The sequence below is a fragment of the Manis javanica genome, chromosome 3, assembly GCF_040802235.1.
Source record: "Manis javanica isolate MJ-LG chromosome 3, MJ_LKY, whole genome shotgun sequence".
Taxonomy (NCBI): domain Eukaryota; kingdom Metazoa; phylum Chordata; class Mammalia; order Pholidota; family Manidae; genus Manis; species Manis javanica.
In genome coordinates, this window is record NC_133158.1 from 1,231,999 (window position 1) to 1,248,238 (window position 16,240).

The 16,240-nt window shown below is 56.3% G+C and overlaps 3 protein-coding genes across 9 annotated transcripts in view; 1 reads left to right on the forward strand and 2 right to left on the reverse strand.

Annotated features, from left to right (window-relative positions):
- The window catches only part of IHO1 (interactor of HORMAD1 1), a 23,701-nt gene extending 18,083 nt beyond the window's left edge, over positions 1–5,618 (forward strand). For both annotated transcript variants that reach the window (XM_017639628.3, XM_036994336.2), the window contains 2 exons: positions 3,570–3,673; positions 3,984–5,618. In XM_017639628.3, the coding sequence (XP_017495117.3) occupies positions 3,570–3,673; positions 3,984–5,015 (1,136 nt within the window). In that variant the 3' untranslated portion in view covers positions 5,016–5,618. The remainder of the gene's footprint in view (positions 1–3,569; positions 3,674–3,983) is intronic.
- The window catches only part of C3H3orf62 (chromosome 3 C3orf62 homolog), a 20,584-nt gene extending 5,684 nt beyond the window's left edge, over positions 1–14,900 (reverse strand). The window contains exons 1-4 of one of the 2 annotated variants that reach the window (XR_012128859.1): positions 13,899–14,282; positions 13,202–13,293; positions 10,623–12,345; positions 8,992–9,150 (exon numbers count right to left, since the gene is read on the reverse strand). Coding sequence is in view for 1 of the 2 variants with exons in the window: in XM_073230583.1 (XP_073086684.1) it covers positions 12,062–12,345; positions 13,202–13,293; positions 13,899–14,128 (606 nt within the window). In the remaining variant the exon portion in view is untranslated. Of the gene's footprint in view, positions 1–8,991; positions 9,151–10,622; positions 12,346–13,201; positions 13,294–13,898; positions 14,283–14,347 lie in introns of those variants that run through there. The other variant, XM_073230583.1, reaches the window with a different exon arrangement.
- Positions 14,901–14,986: 86 nt separating this feature from the next.
- Positions 14,987–16,240, reverse strand: part of USP4 (ubiquitin specific peptidase 4) — a 35,769-nt gene continuing 34,515 nt past the window's right edge. For 4 of the 5 annotated variants that reach the window (XM_017681431.3, XM_036994342.2, XM_073230581.1 and 1 more), the window contains 2 exons: positions 15,616–15,704; positions 14,987–15,260 (listed from right to left, as the gene is read on the reverse strand). In XM_017681431.3, the coding sequence (XP_017536920.3) occupies positions 15,138–15,260; positions 15,616–15,704 (212 nt within the window). In that variant the 3' untranslated portion in view covers positions 14,987–15,137. Of the gene's footprint in view, positions 15,261–15,615; positions 15,705–16,240 lie in introns of those variants that run through there. The other variant, XR_012128857.1, reaches the window with a different exon arrangement.

Here is a 16,240-nt window from a genome sequence, read left to right on the forward strand (position 1 = left end):
GGAGGGAGGCACACCGGGGAGCAACTCCGGGTGCATCTAGTTGGGACGCAGTGGAGTGACTAGAGTAAGTGCCGGAGGGAAGCGCCCCTTTCCTCTCCACACGTAAAACAGGTGAAGCACAAAAAATACCAAAGGTGTGGCATCTGAGGCCAGACCGGGGTGTGGCAGTGCCCGAGGCCCTGGACTCTGTCCAGGCAGAGAACCGGAGCTGAGTCTGGCTGGCAGCTGCCATACAGACCCCGATCCCTCACCCCCAACGGTTCCTTGGCTCTCAGAGGGGCAGACTCAGAGAGGGAGCCTCACCGACGGGGCAAATGGCAGCAGACGCCAGAGAGCCAGGTCCTTCTTGAAAACGGGTGCCAGTGGCCTGTCCAGAATCACTCCCTTTCTCGGTAGGCAGTGATGAGGACCAGGAAGTCGGTCACGGAGGGAAGAAGCAGACAATCAGACTGGAGGCCCCAGACCTCCCCGGGGCTCTCAGCAGCCAGAGGGGCCCCGCAGCTCCACAGGGGCTGCAGATCACCGGCCATGGGGGGAGGCGTCAGAATCTGACCTCATCTCCGTGGAGCCCTTGTCAAATCACTTAAGTAGAAATTAGTAAGAAAATTGTCTTCCCCAGAAAAAGAGATATTGTCCAGAATATGGAAATGGATCTTAAGTGGTATTTTTACAACAAAGCTAAAGTATCTGATGCTTACAGCCCAAGCAGAGATGAAATGAGGCCCCTTCTGGGGAACACACACACAGTCTATAAGCTAGAGTGGACGAGCACACGCATTAATGCGAAGCTCCAGACACTGCTCAGAATGTTAAGTCTGGGAAGTGGAACCATGGGAGATACTGATCTTTTGCATGCCTGCTTATACTGTTATGGTTTTGTTATTTTCATAAATGAACTTTTTAAAAGAAAAAAACAGGATCGATTTTGGAAGTAATCAGCTCAATACAAAAGCCCCTGTGAAGGAGCCCCTGCACATGCCTCCTGGGGACGAGGAGAGGCGTGGGGCACAGGTGGGCGCTTTCTGACTGCGGGGCCCCTAACACTCTGCTCGCCTTCCTCATTTTCTGCTTTTGTGCCTCACTGTTGCTAAGAGACTTTGCTATTTAGGAATTCATCTGTGGCAGGGTGCTCACGTTTGCTTTCCACTGCCAGTATCAACAGGGACATCTGGAAAATGCTAAGTTTAAGAACAAGAATCCACTACTTGAAATAGAGATAAACAGCCTTTTCCTAATTGGTTGATTCATGGAATTTGACTTGTATTGAGCAACAGGAGATAATTTGCTTTCTAAAACATTCTTGGTTTTGTGGCAAATTTCATGACATAAAATTTTCCGTTTTTAGCTTTTGCAGGACCACCCTGGCTCGTTGGTTCCTGGTCCTCACAGCTGCCCCGGCCTCGTAGCTTTACGCATCTGCCGCCTCTACCTGGGTAGCCTTCCCTAGGCCGTGCAGGGCCAGCTCCTCTCCACCCTTCTGGTCTCGCCTTAAGTGTCTCCCTCTCTGATGGCCTAAGTAGATGCCCCTCACCCTTATTTTTACACTCCCTATCACAGCACTTACTAATATTTTCATTTGTTTATGTGCATGTTTTTCATTTTTTTCCTCTTCAAGACTGCAGGATTCACGTAGACACATTTATTCAAAACTGTTTCCATGCTTCTTGTACAGCATTAGTAATACATTTCCAGATAAAACTGTAAGTCTCCAATTAATACATTCAAACACATCAGGAATTCTTTGTTTCAGTTTCTCATTAGTGATGTCCTGCCTGGAGCTCAGTTTCTTTAGGTCCTAGTCTCAGGATTTCTCTTCATCCTTCTGAGGATTCTTTCAATTCATCTTCAGTCTTGAACCCGTTTCCTGGGCCTCACTTTACACTTGTGTTTGGAGGGGCACTTCCTCCAGCAACTGGGGAAGGGTGCGTGGAGTGTGTGTGTCCTGTGTGACACACCACGGTACAGGATCCTGGGCGGGACGTGCCGTGTGTCCTCTGAATGCCAGGCTGTTAAGGGAGCAGGGGAAGTGCTGCCAGGCTGAGGCGGGTTGTCAGCATGTCTGGACGTGTTTCCTGCACGAGATGTCACTCTGGGTTTTCTTTCATCGTGAAGAGTTAAGCCCTCTCCTTGCCAACTGTTTTTTCACTCGTCTTAAACAGTTTTGTGGAGCAACATCCTTCAGGTGGTTGTGAGCCGGTAAGAGCAGCTGGTGTGTTACTGCTGATTATTGGCAACTTGTTCTCACTCCGCATTTAAGATGCATGTGACCTGCAGTAGCCGCCCCTGCTTCCCCTCCAAAAAAGCCCAGGCTTCATTCTCCAAAGTAGAGAAGCCAGAAAAGGGTTCTCAAGTGCCCATCACCATTCTCCGTCCAGAAGGACTTGTGATGGCCCCTCCACCATGCTGCGCCATGGGGCTTGGCCGCTGTGAGGGCACGGTAGGAGCGCCCGCGCTCACCATCTTTGGAACAGCTGGCCAGTCCACCCCAATGCCGTGACAGAAATCCATCTTTCTCCCATCCCTGTTTTGACTCGGATCGCTGCTGATGGTTGCGCGCTGTGCATCCAGTCTCCCCCTGCCAGCCTATACTCCTTATTGCAGGAAGTGCCCCCCTTTAAAGAAAAAGGAAATGCTCCTGGAATCAGGGCTCCAGCCGAGCTGACCTCATGGCTCCTCCTGGAGTCTCTTCTCAGGTTGGTGCAGGGTCAGAAGCAGTTCAGCTAATGCCACTTCCTAACTTGCTCCTGGGATTGGTCTCAATCTCGAGGACCTCTCCTTAGTTCTTTGGGTAATTACTACCTGTCTCTTTTCCCTATTAAATTACACCTTCAAGAGGTTTTCTGTCTCTTGATCGCCATCCTGTCCAGAGCACCCGGCCCAGTGCCTCCCATGCAGTGGAGACATACTAGGTACTAGTTGAGGAAAAGCGAAAGCGTGTTCACATAACCTGTAGTTTAGCAGAAGGATGGCAATAACTAACGCAATACAACGCATCATTCAGTGTGTGTGTGTGTGTGTGTGCGCGCGCTCTCCCCAGGCAGGAGATCGGTTCTATGTGGGAAGCACTCACGCGGCCACAGGAAACGAGAGCAGGAGGGGAACGGGAGTGAGGAGACCGAGGCAGCGGCTGAGGGGTGCAGAGTAGGAGGGCGGCACGGGGACACAAGCCTGGGTCTTGTTAGCCAAAGATCTGGACCTCACCCAGTGGCCGGGGTGGGGGCCGCTGGAAGTTTCAGTGAAGGGCCCCAAGGGGGCCTGTCATCTCTGCATTCCAGAAAGCTCACTCTATGCCGGGCCAGGGAGGACGCTGTCATCTGAGCAGCAGGCGTCGGGCTCCACAGCCGCCGGGCCAGGATGTTCTCGGGGAGGGTGGGAGGGCGGACCAGTGGAGGAACCACCCTCCGACCTCCCTCCTCAGCAGGGCTGACCTGGGGAGACAGTGTCCTGGGCACAAGCAGGGCAGGCCCAGAGCCACAGCGTGTTCCAGCTCCTCCCTGCCCGGCACTGCAGCTGGAGGGGGGGGCACACTACAGTCTCCCCGAGGTGAGTTGCCATCACTCTGTATTTAGTGCAGGAGACGGTGCAGGCCCAGAGCACCCTAGTGCTGAAAGCAGTGCAGGACGGAGGCAGCACAGAGCAGGCCATCCTGGAGATGCAGAGGAGCTTCGACACTGTAAGTGGGGACCGCAGCCCTTTCCCCGGGCGTGTTTTTGGTTTTGTCACTAAGACCCGCACACACATCTTTAAAGTTGCCATTTTTCAGTCCAGAAGAGGCCAGTACAGGTCTTGAGGGAATGGGCCAGGGTAGAGGCCAGTTTCCTCCCCGAGGCTCTCCAGCATGACGTGGCCCAGAGGGGCCCTGCTGCAAAATGCAGCTGCACTGCCTGTAATGCCCTGCAAGGGACCGGCATGCCCTTGGTGTGCGCCATTTATTGTGCATTCTGAGTTGCACAACTCTCTTCTTCCTCACTGCCTTTCCCTAGACACAAGCAGAGTTTACAGAAATGAGGTCTGACCTGAAGCACCTTGAAGTTTTAGTTGCCCAGCAGAGCCAGGTCTTCCAGCAGCTGTGTGAGCAACTGGGCTGGGTGAATGTGCCCAGTGTCCTAGCAGAGCTGAAGAGGTGGATCTCAGAACGCCGGGTTCCCGGGTCTGTGAAAGACAGCGCATCCCAGACCTCACCACCTCCGGCCCGGAGCCGCAGATGCACCAGGAAGGACAGCTGTGCCCCTGCAGGACCAGTGATGTGGCAGGCCCGGGCCCCGCCTGCCACGTGGGCCCTTGGTGTAGGCTCTGTGCAGCCCGGGGCACTCGGCATCGGGGAGGAAGGAGCCCAGAGTGACGCTCTCCAAGACGACCCGGTGCTGCTGGCGCATAGAGCCTGCCAAGGAGCCCTGTGCTTGAAGGACAAGGCCGTGCAGACGAACCGCAAGGACAGGGCTGGTCGTAAAACAAGCCCTGAGCACCAGGGTGCCAGCGTCCCAGGACACAAGGCTCCTGGTGACAGAGACCTGGTTTCCCAAGGTCCTTCCAGACTCACATCCCTGGACTTGAACAACTTTGCAACCAGCACTAAGAACACCTGCCAAAAATGTCAAGCCAAAGGCATGTCTTTGTGTGACTCTTGCAAACACAGGTTGGTGCCCAGACAGAAAGGCAGAAGTGTCGGAAGGAGGAGGAAGGGCAGGAAGCTGCAGCCCAGGAGGGCCCACAGAGGCAGGAAGCGAGAGCCCACCCCGGAGAGGCCCAAACCCCTTGCCCAGCCACCAGTCCGCCCTGCTCGGGGCGTCACAGTCACAGCCCAGAAGGCAGTGACGGCAGAGCCAGGGGACCGCCTGCAGCTGGGTGGACACGCCCCCCAAGACGGCCTGCGTTCTCAAGGCCCCCAGGGGCACCGGCGGACAAGTTGGCTGGGCAGCCTCACCCTCGGGCTTGCAGAGACCCCTCTGCGCAAGGAGCCGCGGAAGAGGAGGCTCTACGACCTGGGCTTCGACAGCAGCGATGATGGCTTCTGACTGGCCCTGGGTCCGCAGCTGCTGCTTGCTGGTTTCGGCGGGAAGAACCGCGGAACACTGGGCAGGCAGACAGCAGAAGCCCCGAGCCTCCTTGAGGCCAGAGGCCCTGCTGCGGGGGGTCAGGGCAGGGCCTGTGATGGGGGCTGAAGGGGGTGGGGAAGTCAGTGGGGGTGGAGGAAGGGAGGGCTGCCTCCCCGAGGGCGCGTGTGGCCGTTACTGGGGCGGCATGACTCCCAAACACGTTCGTGGTCTTTAAAATATTCTCTACACATAGTGCCTTTCTGGGCAGCTGCAGGAGTTTTTTTGTAATCCAGTCTTGTTGCCAAAGCGCTCGAATCTTTTGGTCAGTGGCCATGTTACAGGACACACTGGTCACCTCACGAACAGGGAAGCAGAGTGGGCGAGCTGCCCACGACAGAGGCCCAGAGCCCCGCCATCCACAAGCCTTGATGTCCCACCTTTCTCGGGGCGCCTTCTCCGCTGTCCTGTCCCTCGACCATGCGTACAGCCAGCAAGGGCACTTGGAGGGCCTGTGTCATTCCGGGGGGCAGCGGGCCTAGAGGGACTTTGGGTTTCCATTTTTATCTTCCTGAAGTTTTTGAATTTTTGCAATATATATGTATTTCTTTTGTAATAAAAACCAAATAAACGTTTTACTAAAGATACAGAGGTAAAGCATATGTTTTTTTTTTTTTTCATTAAGTTCGTTGTATTGACCTGCCGTCAGCTTATGTAAGGAAAGCAGACGAGGCACAGTCCATCTGTAAGTTCCTGAGCTTCTCGCAAGAAGATCGTGGAGGGGAACGTCCTACTCGGGCCTTTCCTCTTAGGACAGTAGAAATCCTCCTGGATGGACAGCCGGCATCCAGGACTTGCCCTTTTCCAAGCCGGTGCTGTAGATGACGCTGGACCTCGCGTGGACGGTCACGGATAGCAGTGGTTCTTAACTTGGCTTTTATATTCTTTATTCAGGGGTGTGTACCCCGCAAATGTCTGAAGAGAGTCAGTTTGCCCGTGACCCCTCTGGCAGGGTGCCAGGCACCAGACGAAGCTGCGCTCCCATTCCCAGCAGCTGGCCAGGCCGAGGGGCTGCAGCCTTGGGCTCCGCCCTCCACCGGCCCCATGGGCCTGTGCGAGCAAGGCTCGGCTGGACGGAGCTCTGCCCCACGGTGGGGAGGCCTCCCAGGCCTTTCCGAACTGACTGCAGGTGTCTGTTGAGCAGTTGGCAGGACTCATGCAGACCACGGGGGTCTGTATCTGGAGATCTTTTCATGACTCTAAGTTGAAAGTTTTATCATTTTAATTCCAAGTTGAGACCCTGTTGAGAGAACTCCATCAGCATTTATGACTGTGACCTTCTCACTGAAGTCTCTGTCCAACTTTGAAATGCCAAAGCAGGACCCTCTCTTCTCTGATTCTGTGGTGAGTTATGAAATATTTGGTTCTTCAGAAGTCTTTCATTTTGTGTAATGAAGCCGAAAGTCAGAGTGACTCCATGTTCCACAAACTGGGTGTTTCTGCAGAATGAACAATAACTCACCTCCTAATAAGGCTGGGTTCGTTAAAATTACACTGCCTATCTCCGGCAGTCATCAGGAGGGCTATTCTGATTCTTATTTTATTCCTAAGGCTTTTTGTTTTTCTGTGTCCCTGCGAGACTGGGTGCGTGACATTGCCCCAGGCACCTCCCCAGAGCAGGAAACAGTCTCTGGCTGTCTGCCTGCTGAGAGCTGAGGTTCGGGGAGGCCGGGATGGAGGGCCTCGGACGCCTAGGCAGGGCCCCTCCCTCTCCCCAGACCTGCTGCCGTCTGAGGACGCACAGGAAGCTACGCGGGCACCTGCGTATTCGATGTCACTGCAGAAGGGACTTTCCTGACCTCTCCTCTCCCACAGGAGCTAGCCCCACTCACCGGCCGTTCCCTCGCCCTGTTTTAATTTCCATCTCCAGTGGCGTCCTCGCCTCCAAGAGGGGGTCTGACACGAGCATACGGCCGATACGCTCGAGCAGGCCCATCCTGCAAGTCGGCTCCCGACTGCATGGTCTCCCAAGGAGGCTCTCCTGCAAGACGCCCTCTCCGCTCTCCCAGGCCAGCTCCCAGCACCCCTCTCCATCCAACATGCCCAGAAAACAACACTTTTCTGCCCTCAAAAAAGAGAGCTGCTTCCTACAAGGGCTGAGCAGTTAAGAAAATGTTTCTATGCCACGTCCTAGGCCAAAACTCTTCTATCAAATCAGGCATTTTCCAGCTGGCCTAGCAGAGTCCTTCCTCACTAGGGCTAGGATACATGGTCAAGTATATTTCCTGGGCGAAACTCTGTTCATGGTATAAATATTTACGTGGAGCCTAAAATATTAATGCTCTTCCCACACACACCCCAGGAAGAACGCCGATTCCAGCACCTCAGACATCTGGGGCGGCGGCTACATCAGCGGTCTGCTGCCCGCACACCCCATTTGCTGGTCCTCGTTGCTGCACGTGCTTCAGTGGGAGGACGCACCACCCTGGCACCAGCGGAGCCCCCAGCCCAGCCGGTCGGGAGGAGGGGGATCGGCCTGTGCGGCCTGCTCAGCAGTGTGATCACTACGGCTCACAGCTCCTCCGGCGGCAGGACGGCGCTGCAGCCCTGTCGGCACCTTTCTGGGGGCCCAGGTGAGGGGCGCAGGCCCGGGGTGTCTGCCTCCCTCCCTCCCCCTCAGAGTCTTCCCTGGGCTTGGGAGTGGAGGGCCCAGGAGAATGCCAAGGAGCCAGGGCAGGTGGGCCAGGACGTGGCTCCCCAGTTCCCCTAGTGAGGGGGGCAGGAGGCAGGCAGAGGAGAGCCCTGGACCCAGAGGTGAGAAGGGGCCTCACTGCCCTGGCAGGAGCCATAGAGAGGCAGGAGCTGGCTATTCGGAAGGGCAATGTCGAAGGTTCTGGGTTAGACCCGTGTGGCTGGACGGCCGTTCCTTGGGTGTGGAGCACACGGCAGTCTAGACAGGGCCAAGGGCAGGGTCACTGTTTCCAGCCCACAGGCGTCCTTGAAGTGTCCTTTTTTTTTTTTTTTTTTTTTGATTTTTTTTTTTTTTTTTTTTTGAGAGGGCATCTCTCATATTTATTGATCAAATGGTTGTTAACAACAATAAAATTCAGTATAGGGGGGGTCAATGCTCAATGTACAATCATTAATCCATCTCAAGCCTAATTCTCGTCAGTCTCCAATCTTCTGAAGCATAACGAACAAGTTCTTACATGGTGAACGAATTCTTACAGAGTGAATAAATTCTTACATGGTGAACAGTACAAGGGCAGTCATCACAGAAACTTTCGGTTTTGATCATGCAATATGACCTATAAACCATCAGGTCAAATATGAATATTCATTTGATTTTTGTACTTGATTTATATGTTGATCCCACATTTCTCCTATTATTATTATTATTTTTATTTTTAATAAAATGCTGAAGTGTAGGTAGATGCAAGATAAAGGTAGAAAACATAGTTTAGTGCTGTAAGAAGGCAAATGTAGATGATCAGATGATCAGGTGTGTGTCTATGGACTAAGTATTAATCCAGGCTAGACAAGGGCAGCAAGACATCCACGGATGCAGAAGATTTCTCTCAAAGCAGGGGGGGTGAGGTTCTGAGCCTCACCTCTGTTGATCCCCAAATTCTCACCTGATGGCCCCCCTGCGACTGTGCCTGTCTTAGGTTGTTCCTCCCTTGAGGAATCTTACCCGTTTGAAGTGTCCTTTTGAAAGACCTGCTCCTCTGCTCCTCGCCAGACCTTCCTCCGCTCAGCCACGCACTCACCCCTCCCCGTGCCGTTCCCCAGCCTCCCCTCTGGTCCCAGCTTCTCCTGGCAGCTTCCAGCTCCTGCCTTACTACTGTCACAAAGTGCACCAGGCTGCACGGAGCTGGCTTCTAGGAGCTTCAACACCAGTGGGCACAGCCAGCGGCTCTGGAAACCTCTCATAGGCTGGATGGGCCCAGCTACTCACATGGCTTGTGCTGTGGCTTCGATTGGCCTTTTGCGACCAGGTTCCACAGCTCCTATTTATTCTCGAAGCTGTCTTGTTTCCATTTTGATTCTGCAAATCTGAATTAGTTTGGTGTTTCCACGGAAACAGTTCAGCAATTGTCTGACTTGCCAAGACGAACTGCGGGGGAGAAAATCGAATGATGCAAAACATTTTTAGTTTCTTGAACATGACTTACTGATGTCTCCCCAAGAAGTCTTTGGTCCCAGCTCCCTGCAAACCTGAGGACAATTTATTAAAATAAATGTTCTAGGCTCTGTTCTCCCTCCAGCTAAATCCCCGGAGACCCACTCGGCAAACCCCTCGCCGTGTGCAGCTGGCCCACATCAGCCCACTGCACTGAAGCAGAGGCTGTGGGGTCGTTTGGGCGCTCAGGGAGCCGGGGGAGTGACAGATGGCACTGGGTGAGCATCTGTATGGCCACCCCTGCTAACCTGGGACCAGCAGCACTGGTTCACTCCACAGCTATGTTTCTACAGCAAAGAAATGCTCCTTATTCAAGGCTTCCAGGATGAATTGCCCATTTGGTAAATCTAAATTTTCATGTAAAGTCTTTGCTAAACTGTTGGTACACCTGTCTCTCCCGCAGGGAGAACCTGAGCCTCCTCCCATGCCACCTCTACCCAACACTTGGCCCTTGTTCCCAAGGGCCATAGTCTTCACCACGGGCAGAGCAAGTCCTCCTGCCTCAGCCTTCAAGGGCCAGGGCTGGACCCCTGCTCCGAGGAGCCATGTCCCTGCGAGGCCCTTGCGGGGCAAGGACTGAGCTCTGAAAACAGTCCGTGGTCCCCAGGGCCCAGCACCCTCGGGAGGCACTGTGGGTCCCGCTGAGCTCTCCAGCGTGGGCCTGGCCTTTGCTGTTTCTGGGTCTGTGAATGGGGGTGCCCACAGCTGGGCGGTGGAGGTGAGGGCTCGAAAAAACAACTTCATTTCTCCTTTCCACAGAAGTGATGCATGCCCACTGAGGTAAGGTGGGGGACACTCAGGACTGCCCTTGTCCCGGTCCCCTCCACACCCCACTGCATGTACGCATCGTCACAAACATGGGGGCAACTGGTTTCTTAAAATGGAGATGCCTTTTCCGTTTTGGAACTACTGGGGTTTACACCCTTCACCCAGTTTCGCTAATGTGAACACCGTACGTAACTGTGGCCTATTTTCCATAACTAAGCAACTACCACAAATTTGTTAATCTTAACCAAGCTCTAGCCTTTATTTAGATCTCACCAGTTTTCCACCGACTCCCTGTCTGTTCCACGACTGGATCCAGAACAACACCCTGCCTTTAGTCCCTGTGGCACCTGGTCTGCTCTGTGTCGGAGCCTGCCCTTGTCCATGACCTTGGCAGCCCTGAGCACTGGCCAGGCTTCCTGCTATGAGTGTCTGGCCCCCACGGTCTGTCTCTCAGTCAGACTGGATGTGGGCCTCGTAAGGGCGGTGCGGAGACCAGTGCCCACAGAACACCGCTGCTGGCTTCTACCACACTGCTCAGTTACGTGGAGTGTGCTGCGCAGCTCCGCGGACTACTCTGCCCCTGAGAACGGGGCCACTAAGTGTAGCTCAGCCTCACGGGGGACCCAGATCTGCCTCACCTCCATGGTGTCCACAAGTTGCATCTGGCTGGGATGTGCTCTCCTGAGCCCAGGTGTCTGAGTAGCAGTCGCCTGCTTTGGTCCATCCAGCCTGTCCCCCCGAGTCGGGCAGCCACGTACTCCGAGCACCCATCACTCGCTTCTGCCCTTCTTGCTCGGGGAGAAGTGACTGGCCCCAACCCCACAGGCTGTGACCTTAAAGAGGTGCAGCATGCCTGCTGTGGGGACAGGCGACAAGTGGTCCAAGTAGAACCACCAGTCAGTGCTGTCTGGCTGGGCACCCCAGGCAGGGCAGTGGTGGTAGCTGAGCCCGGGGAGGCCTGTCCTGTGACACAGCCCATGGGCAGTTCTCAGGGTATGGGGCAGGTGCCCATCTCACCCCATCAAGGAATGGAGGTACGGACTCCACCAGGGTATCCAGAGCAACCCCCAGCCCTGTGCTGAGGCCACCAGCCCAGAAGATGGCCTGACGTGTTCCTCGGCCCTCAGACCTTCCTCCCCAGCTCCTGGCTTTGGGTCTCATCCCTAGCCTCCCCTATGAACCCAGGAGGCAGGTACTTCCCTGAGACTCAGCCGGGGTTGGCAGGCATCAACCTTGCCCACCAGCTTATTAGACTCCCTAGAAAAGCATCACAAGTTTAGAGATTCACCCAAATGCCGACATCATTTCTTCCCTGCTAAGCTTTAGCTGCTGTGCTGGCCTGGCTCCCCCACCCTGGGCATCCTGCACCTGTTAGGTCCCTGCCCCATCACCGCCTAGAGCCCCAGGGTCTCCAGGCCTGCCTGGGGAAGGTGGACGGGCAGGACCTTGCTAACTCCCTGCCTCTGCTAAGGGCCCAGGCCTCCTGTAGGGAGTGTGAGAGGAGGCCACGTGAGAATGTGCTGCCCAGGGATGCCAACAGCCCCTCTGACCCAATGGGAGGCCCTGCAGAGGCCTTTGGGCAGGCAGGGCAGGGATGGAGGGTGGACGGGATCTGCCTGGATGTGACAGAGCCTGGGGCCTACATAGGTGGCAGGCAGCCCTGTGTACAAAGTGTGAGGGCAGTAGAGAGCCGGGGCTGAGATCCATCCGACCCCCATTCCTCCATGCACGTTCGGCTGGCCTGGGAGTCCCTCACTGGTCGTGGACCTGGTACTGTCAGGGCCCCACGGAAAGAACATGAAGAGATACAGCAGAGCCCCATGACCTGCACCTGCTTTGGGTACTGGGTATATTGAACATCAACCAAAAAACACTTTCAAGATATCAAGCAAAGTAAAAAAAAAAAAAGATATCAAGCAAGGTGACAAAAATCAACAGTAAGAAACATTTCAAAGCAACAGAATAAAAAAGCTCTCGTCTCAGAAAGGGATCTGAATGGGAGCTCTGAACAAGGCTCCTGACAACTGGCTGCTCCCACAGGTGCCGTGTGCCGACTTCCTGCAGTAAGGACCCAAAGCTATACAGTCAGCTGTCCTGACTCAATCAGGTATTTAAAAGAGGTCATCAAACTGTAGTCCTCTTCCAAGTCCAGGACAGTCTCAACGATACTGTGATCACTGAACGCCCGTCCGAGGCCACCCGGGTCAGCATCTAAGGCCTCCGGCGGGCTCTCGTCCCCTAGCAGAGCCCAGGCTTCCTCCCTGAAGGGTGAGTCTCCGCAGCGACCACACACATGCTTCAACTCATTTTCAGGTTCTAGTTTCCCAGCCAATTCTTCAATGGTTCGGATGCTCGTATGGTCTTAAAAATAAGGACAGCATTCAATTCTAGTGAGAAGTTTCTGAAGACATTTCAGACACAAGTTAAAATCCACAAATGAGTGGCTATGCACAGCTGCGTATTCCCACCCCGGGCAGGTGGGCTACCAGAGGGACGGCCATATTCTAGGCTCAGCTAGGTGCTCTCCCTCCGTTCTGGCCTCAGCATTTATCAAGCCCGGACTGTCTCCAGTAAGAAGGCCAGAGTGGGAGACACGGAGATGTGCGTGTTGCTCTGACCTCAGGGAGCTCCCTGACCTGCAGGTATGACCAGACATGATGTGAGAAAAAGGAAAGCTGCCTGACACCAGGGGCCTGAGGATGTGACGGCTTCAGGTCACTTCCTGGGGCGGCGGGAGGCTCAGCCGCGCAAGGCGTGGGCTGGCAGGGGGCTGGCTCTGCGGCCCAGGCAAGCACCGCCCCTTCATCCCATAACCCAGATGCCCTTCCAGAGCCAACAGCTCGACAAGCGGCAAGGCCTTGTCGACACACCCCACACTATGAGCAGAAACAGAGGAAGCATCTGGCAATCTGACGGTGCGCAGCGCTGTCAACCATTTCCTCCAATCGTGCACCACCCACCCTGGCTGGACAGTGCCCCCACTGGTGCCACTGTCCTGACAACCCCCAGGGCTGCTGTCCCTCCCTGCAGGGAGTCACCCTGAGTGGACAGTGATGAAATGCCCTGAGCGCTGAGGCCCACCAGCTACAGCTCCATGCCACTTCCAGCCTTCCAAGAAAACTGATGACAGGTGGCTTGTTTCTAAGAAATCTGCTGACACAGGCGCCCGGGCGAGGGACCTGTCCTCCGGGGAAGGCCGCCAGCCCTCGCTGCTCACCGATCATACAGAGCAGATCCTCTGCGGCCTCTTGGCTGAAACTGCTGGGTGGTATATTTGAGTCAACCTTCAACTCTTTCTCCGTGTGTTTCCTGCAGCCCCCAGGGTAAAAAAAAAAGTGAGGAATTAGATCCTTTTTAAAGAAAGTATTGAAGAGGAAGTCAGGCTTAGATAACCTTGAAGACAAGAACCCAGTGCTGTCATTCACGCTGTGATCAGAGGACAAGAGGAAATGGCTAGACCTGCGGAGCCCCTGAGGCCTCTCCGTGGCCCGCGAGCATCTCACACTGGCGGCCTTATTTCTACAAGGAACCAACGAACTGGCTTTACCTACAGGGCAGCCAGGCTGGCAGGGCCTTGTTTCATCCCACCGGTCCTCCTGGACCCAAACCAGGTGCCCAGCACCAGGCGCTGTAAAGCTACCTGGGAGGAGAGGCTCTGCGGCTGGGGGTGGGCACAGGCCAGGGCGCGGCCAGGAAGCCGCCACCGCCCTCCACCTCTTCCCTGCGGGCAAAGGACACTGGAATTTAGGCTTTTATTTCTGCGGCATAAAACACTAGGTGTCTTTAACAATCAGGTCTCGCTCCGCCATCACCGTGGGTCTCGCAGGGTGGCCTGCACGCCGCACGGGCCCCGAGGGCCGGGCTGCGCCGCCGCCCAGCCCACCCCCAGCCCCGCGAGCCCGTCGCCGGATCACCTGAGCCCGTCGGGGCGCCACCCGTCCGCGGCCGCCGCTCTCCCGCGCCGCCTCTCTGGGCCCGCTGCGCGCTCGTTCTCCCTGCGGGCCGCCGGCCAAGCGGACCCCGAGGCCGGGCTCCAGGGCGCGCCCCCCAGGAGCCGGGCCGCCCGCCGGCCCCGCGCCCCGCCCCAGGCCCGGTCGATGGCCGCGGCCAGCTCCTTCCGGCACCTGCGCAGCTTCTCCGACATGCCCCGAGCCGGCGCGCCTTGCTGCGCCCGCAACACCGCCTTACTGGACAGCGCAGGGGCCCGGACGTCCCGGCCCTCGTCCGCACCACCGCCAGGGCACCCCGTTCCCTAGGTCCTGCCGGCACCCCCGCCCCCTACCCTGGTCCCCGCTCGCACCCCCTGCCCCCCCTCTGCCCGGGCATCCCCGGACCCCACTCCCACCGCCGAGTAAATCCTCACCCAGCAGCAACCACACAGGTACCTCAGCGCCCCCACCGCTCCCCCAACGGTCGCGGCCCTGCGGCTGCACGTGCCCCGTCCTGGGCCCCTGACCCCGCGGCTCAGGTTAAAGGTCAGCCCAACCGGCAAGATGTTCTGTACACCCCGCAGGGGAGGCGGGGCCCATACAGTAGCTGGTGGGAGGGAGGGGTCCTACTTCGTACCAATGGGGCAAAAACAGGCCCTTTGCCGGTGAGCCCCCACCTCCTTAGGCCACAGCGGAGGGCTGACCCTACCAGGGCGGGGGCAGGGCAGAACGGCCGGGGGACACACTGGGCAGGGGGCAGATGCCCCAACACCCAACAGATCGTTTCATTAGGGGCAAGAAAGCTGTAAATCCCATGACTCAGGGACACAGAGACCGGCTTCAGGGCTAGTGTTTAGGGACTCGAAGCTCCCTCAGCGCACAGCAAGGGAGCCGGCACCACCGAGGGCCAGTTCACGCCGGCAGGAGGGCCCCGGGCCTCCCTCTACTATGGGATTGGCAGGTCGACACCCCTGTGCCCCCTCCCCACCCACCCTTTGCAGCCCCTCAGGTTTTACAGAAATTTCTCACCACCTGTGTAAAAATAAAAATAATTCAGCCTCTGGACATAACCCTCCTGAGCAAACAAGGTCTTTTTTCCCCTCCTGCTCATACAGAAGGGGGTTTCATCTGGCTTTTAGACAGACACCAGCAGTCCTCAGAGTCCCTGTGCCCTCCTGGGGGCGTCTGCGGGGGCCGCGGGGCGGCAGGGCCCCCAAGGCGGCATCAGTCGGTGTCCATAAGGCCCAGCTGTGAGCTGCAAGGGGGTCCGGCAACACTGGCAAGTGAAGGCGTTGTATGAAACTCTTCATCCCGACGCTGGTAGAACAGCACGTAGGCTGCTTTTGTCTGCAACACAGGAAGGGAAGATTCAGCCACGGGCTGGAAAACCCCCCGTTCTCCCAGCTCCCCACCCACTGTTCTGGACACACTGCTCTCCGGGAGCTGCGGTCATGCCAGTGCAGCCACACTGAGCCCAGGGGGCCCCACGGTGGGGGAAGGCGGGTGGCGTGCGACAGAGCCCTGGGGAGAGCTGGCTGCTCGTGGGGAAGGCTCCCGGGGGAATGGCAGCCAGCCTGCTCTCGACCACCCCCAGCTTCCACTGTCCCGTCAGGATGATGCCCAACCGAGTGGCCCGGAGACTCCCCCGGCTGGAATCTGCAAAGACAGAGGAAGGACAGGCGTCAGGGGCCTGCCTGCTCACCGCTATCTGATCCTCAGAGGCCGGGGACACACTGCTGTCATCGAAGTAATACCACTTCCCGGTCAGCTTGTTCTTCGCGTGGGCGGTATCTGTCAGGCCAACAGAGGACATGAGCAGTGGCCAGCAGAGAGCCCTGGCGGGCCTGTGGGCCTGCGATGAACGACAGAACCCCCGAAAGGGAAAAACCAAAGACCCTGAGGTCAAACGTAACTTACAGCTGGTGTCCTAACGACCCAAAGGTATCTCATCCTTTTAAAAAAACCTGTTCCTTCTAAAAAAGTAAAAATGGAGCTGTGGGGTCTCAGGCTTACACAGATTTTGGGGAACTAATTCAAAAAGCAGAGAAAGCTGGTGTCAGCCCTCAGGGTGGCTGTGAGCAGTAACCCTGACCAGGGGACATACGGGAACTGACACGTTCAGACCCAAGTTAAACTACAGATCTCCAAAGATCACGCCACATCGAAGGCACTCGCCCTGTCCAGGCAGAAGGGCGATCCTGGTGGGGACACAGCGGGCACTTGGGTTTGTAGACTGGGACGTGGACAAGCAGGCTTACTTTATCTTCTCTAAAACTGTGTGTCAGAAGTCTCAATTCCTCACGTCCCACAGCCAACATTTCCCATCT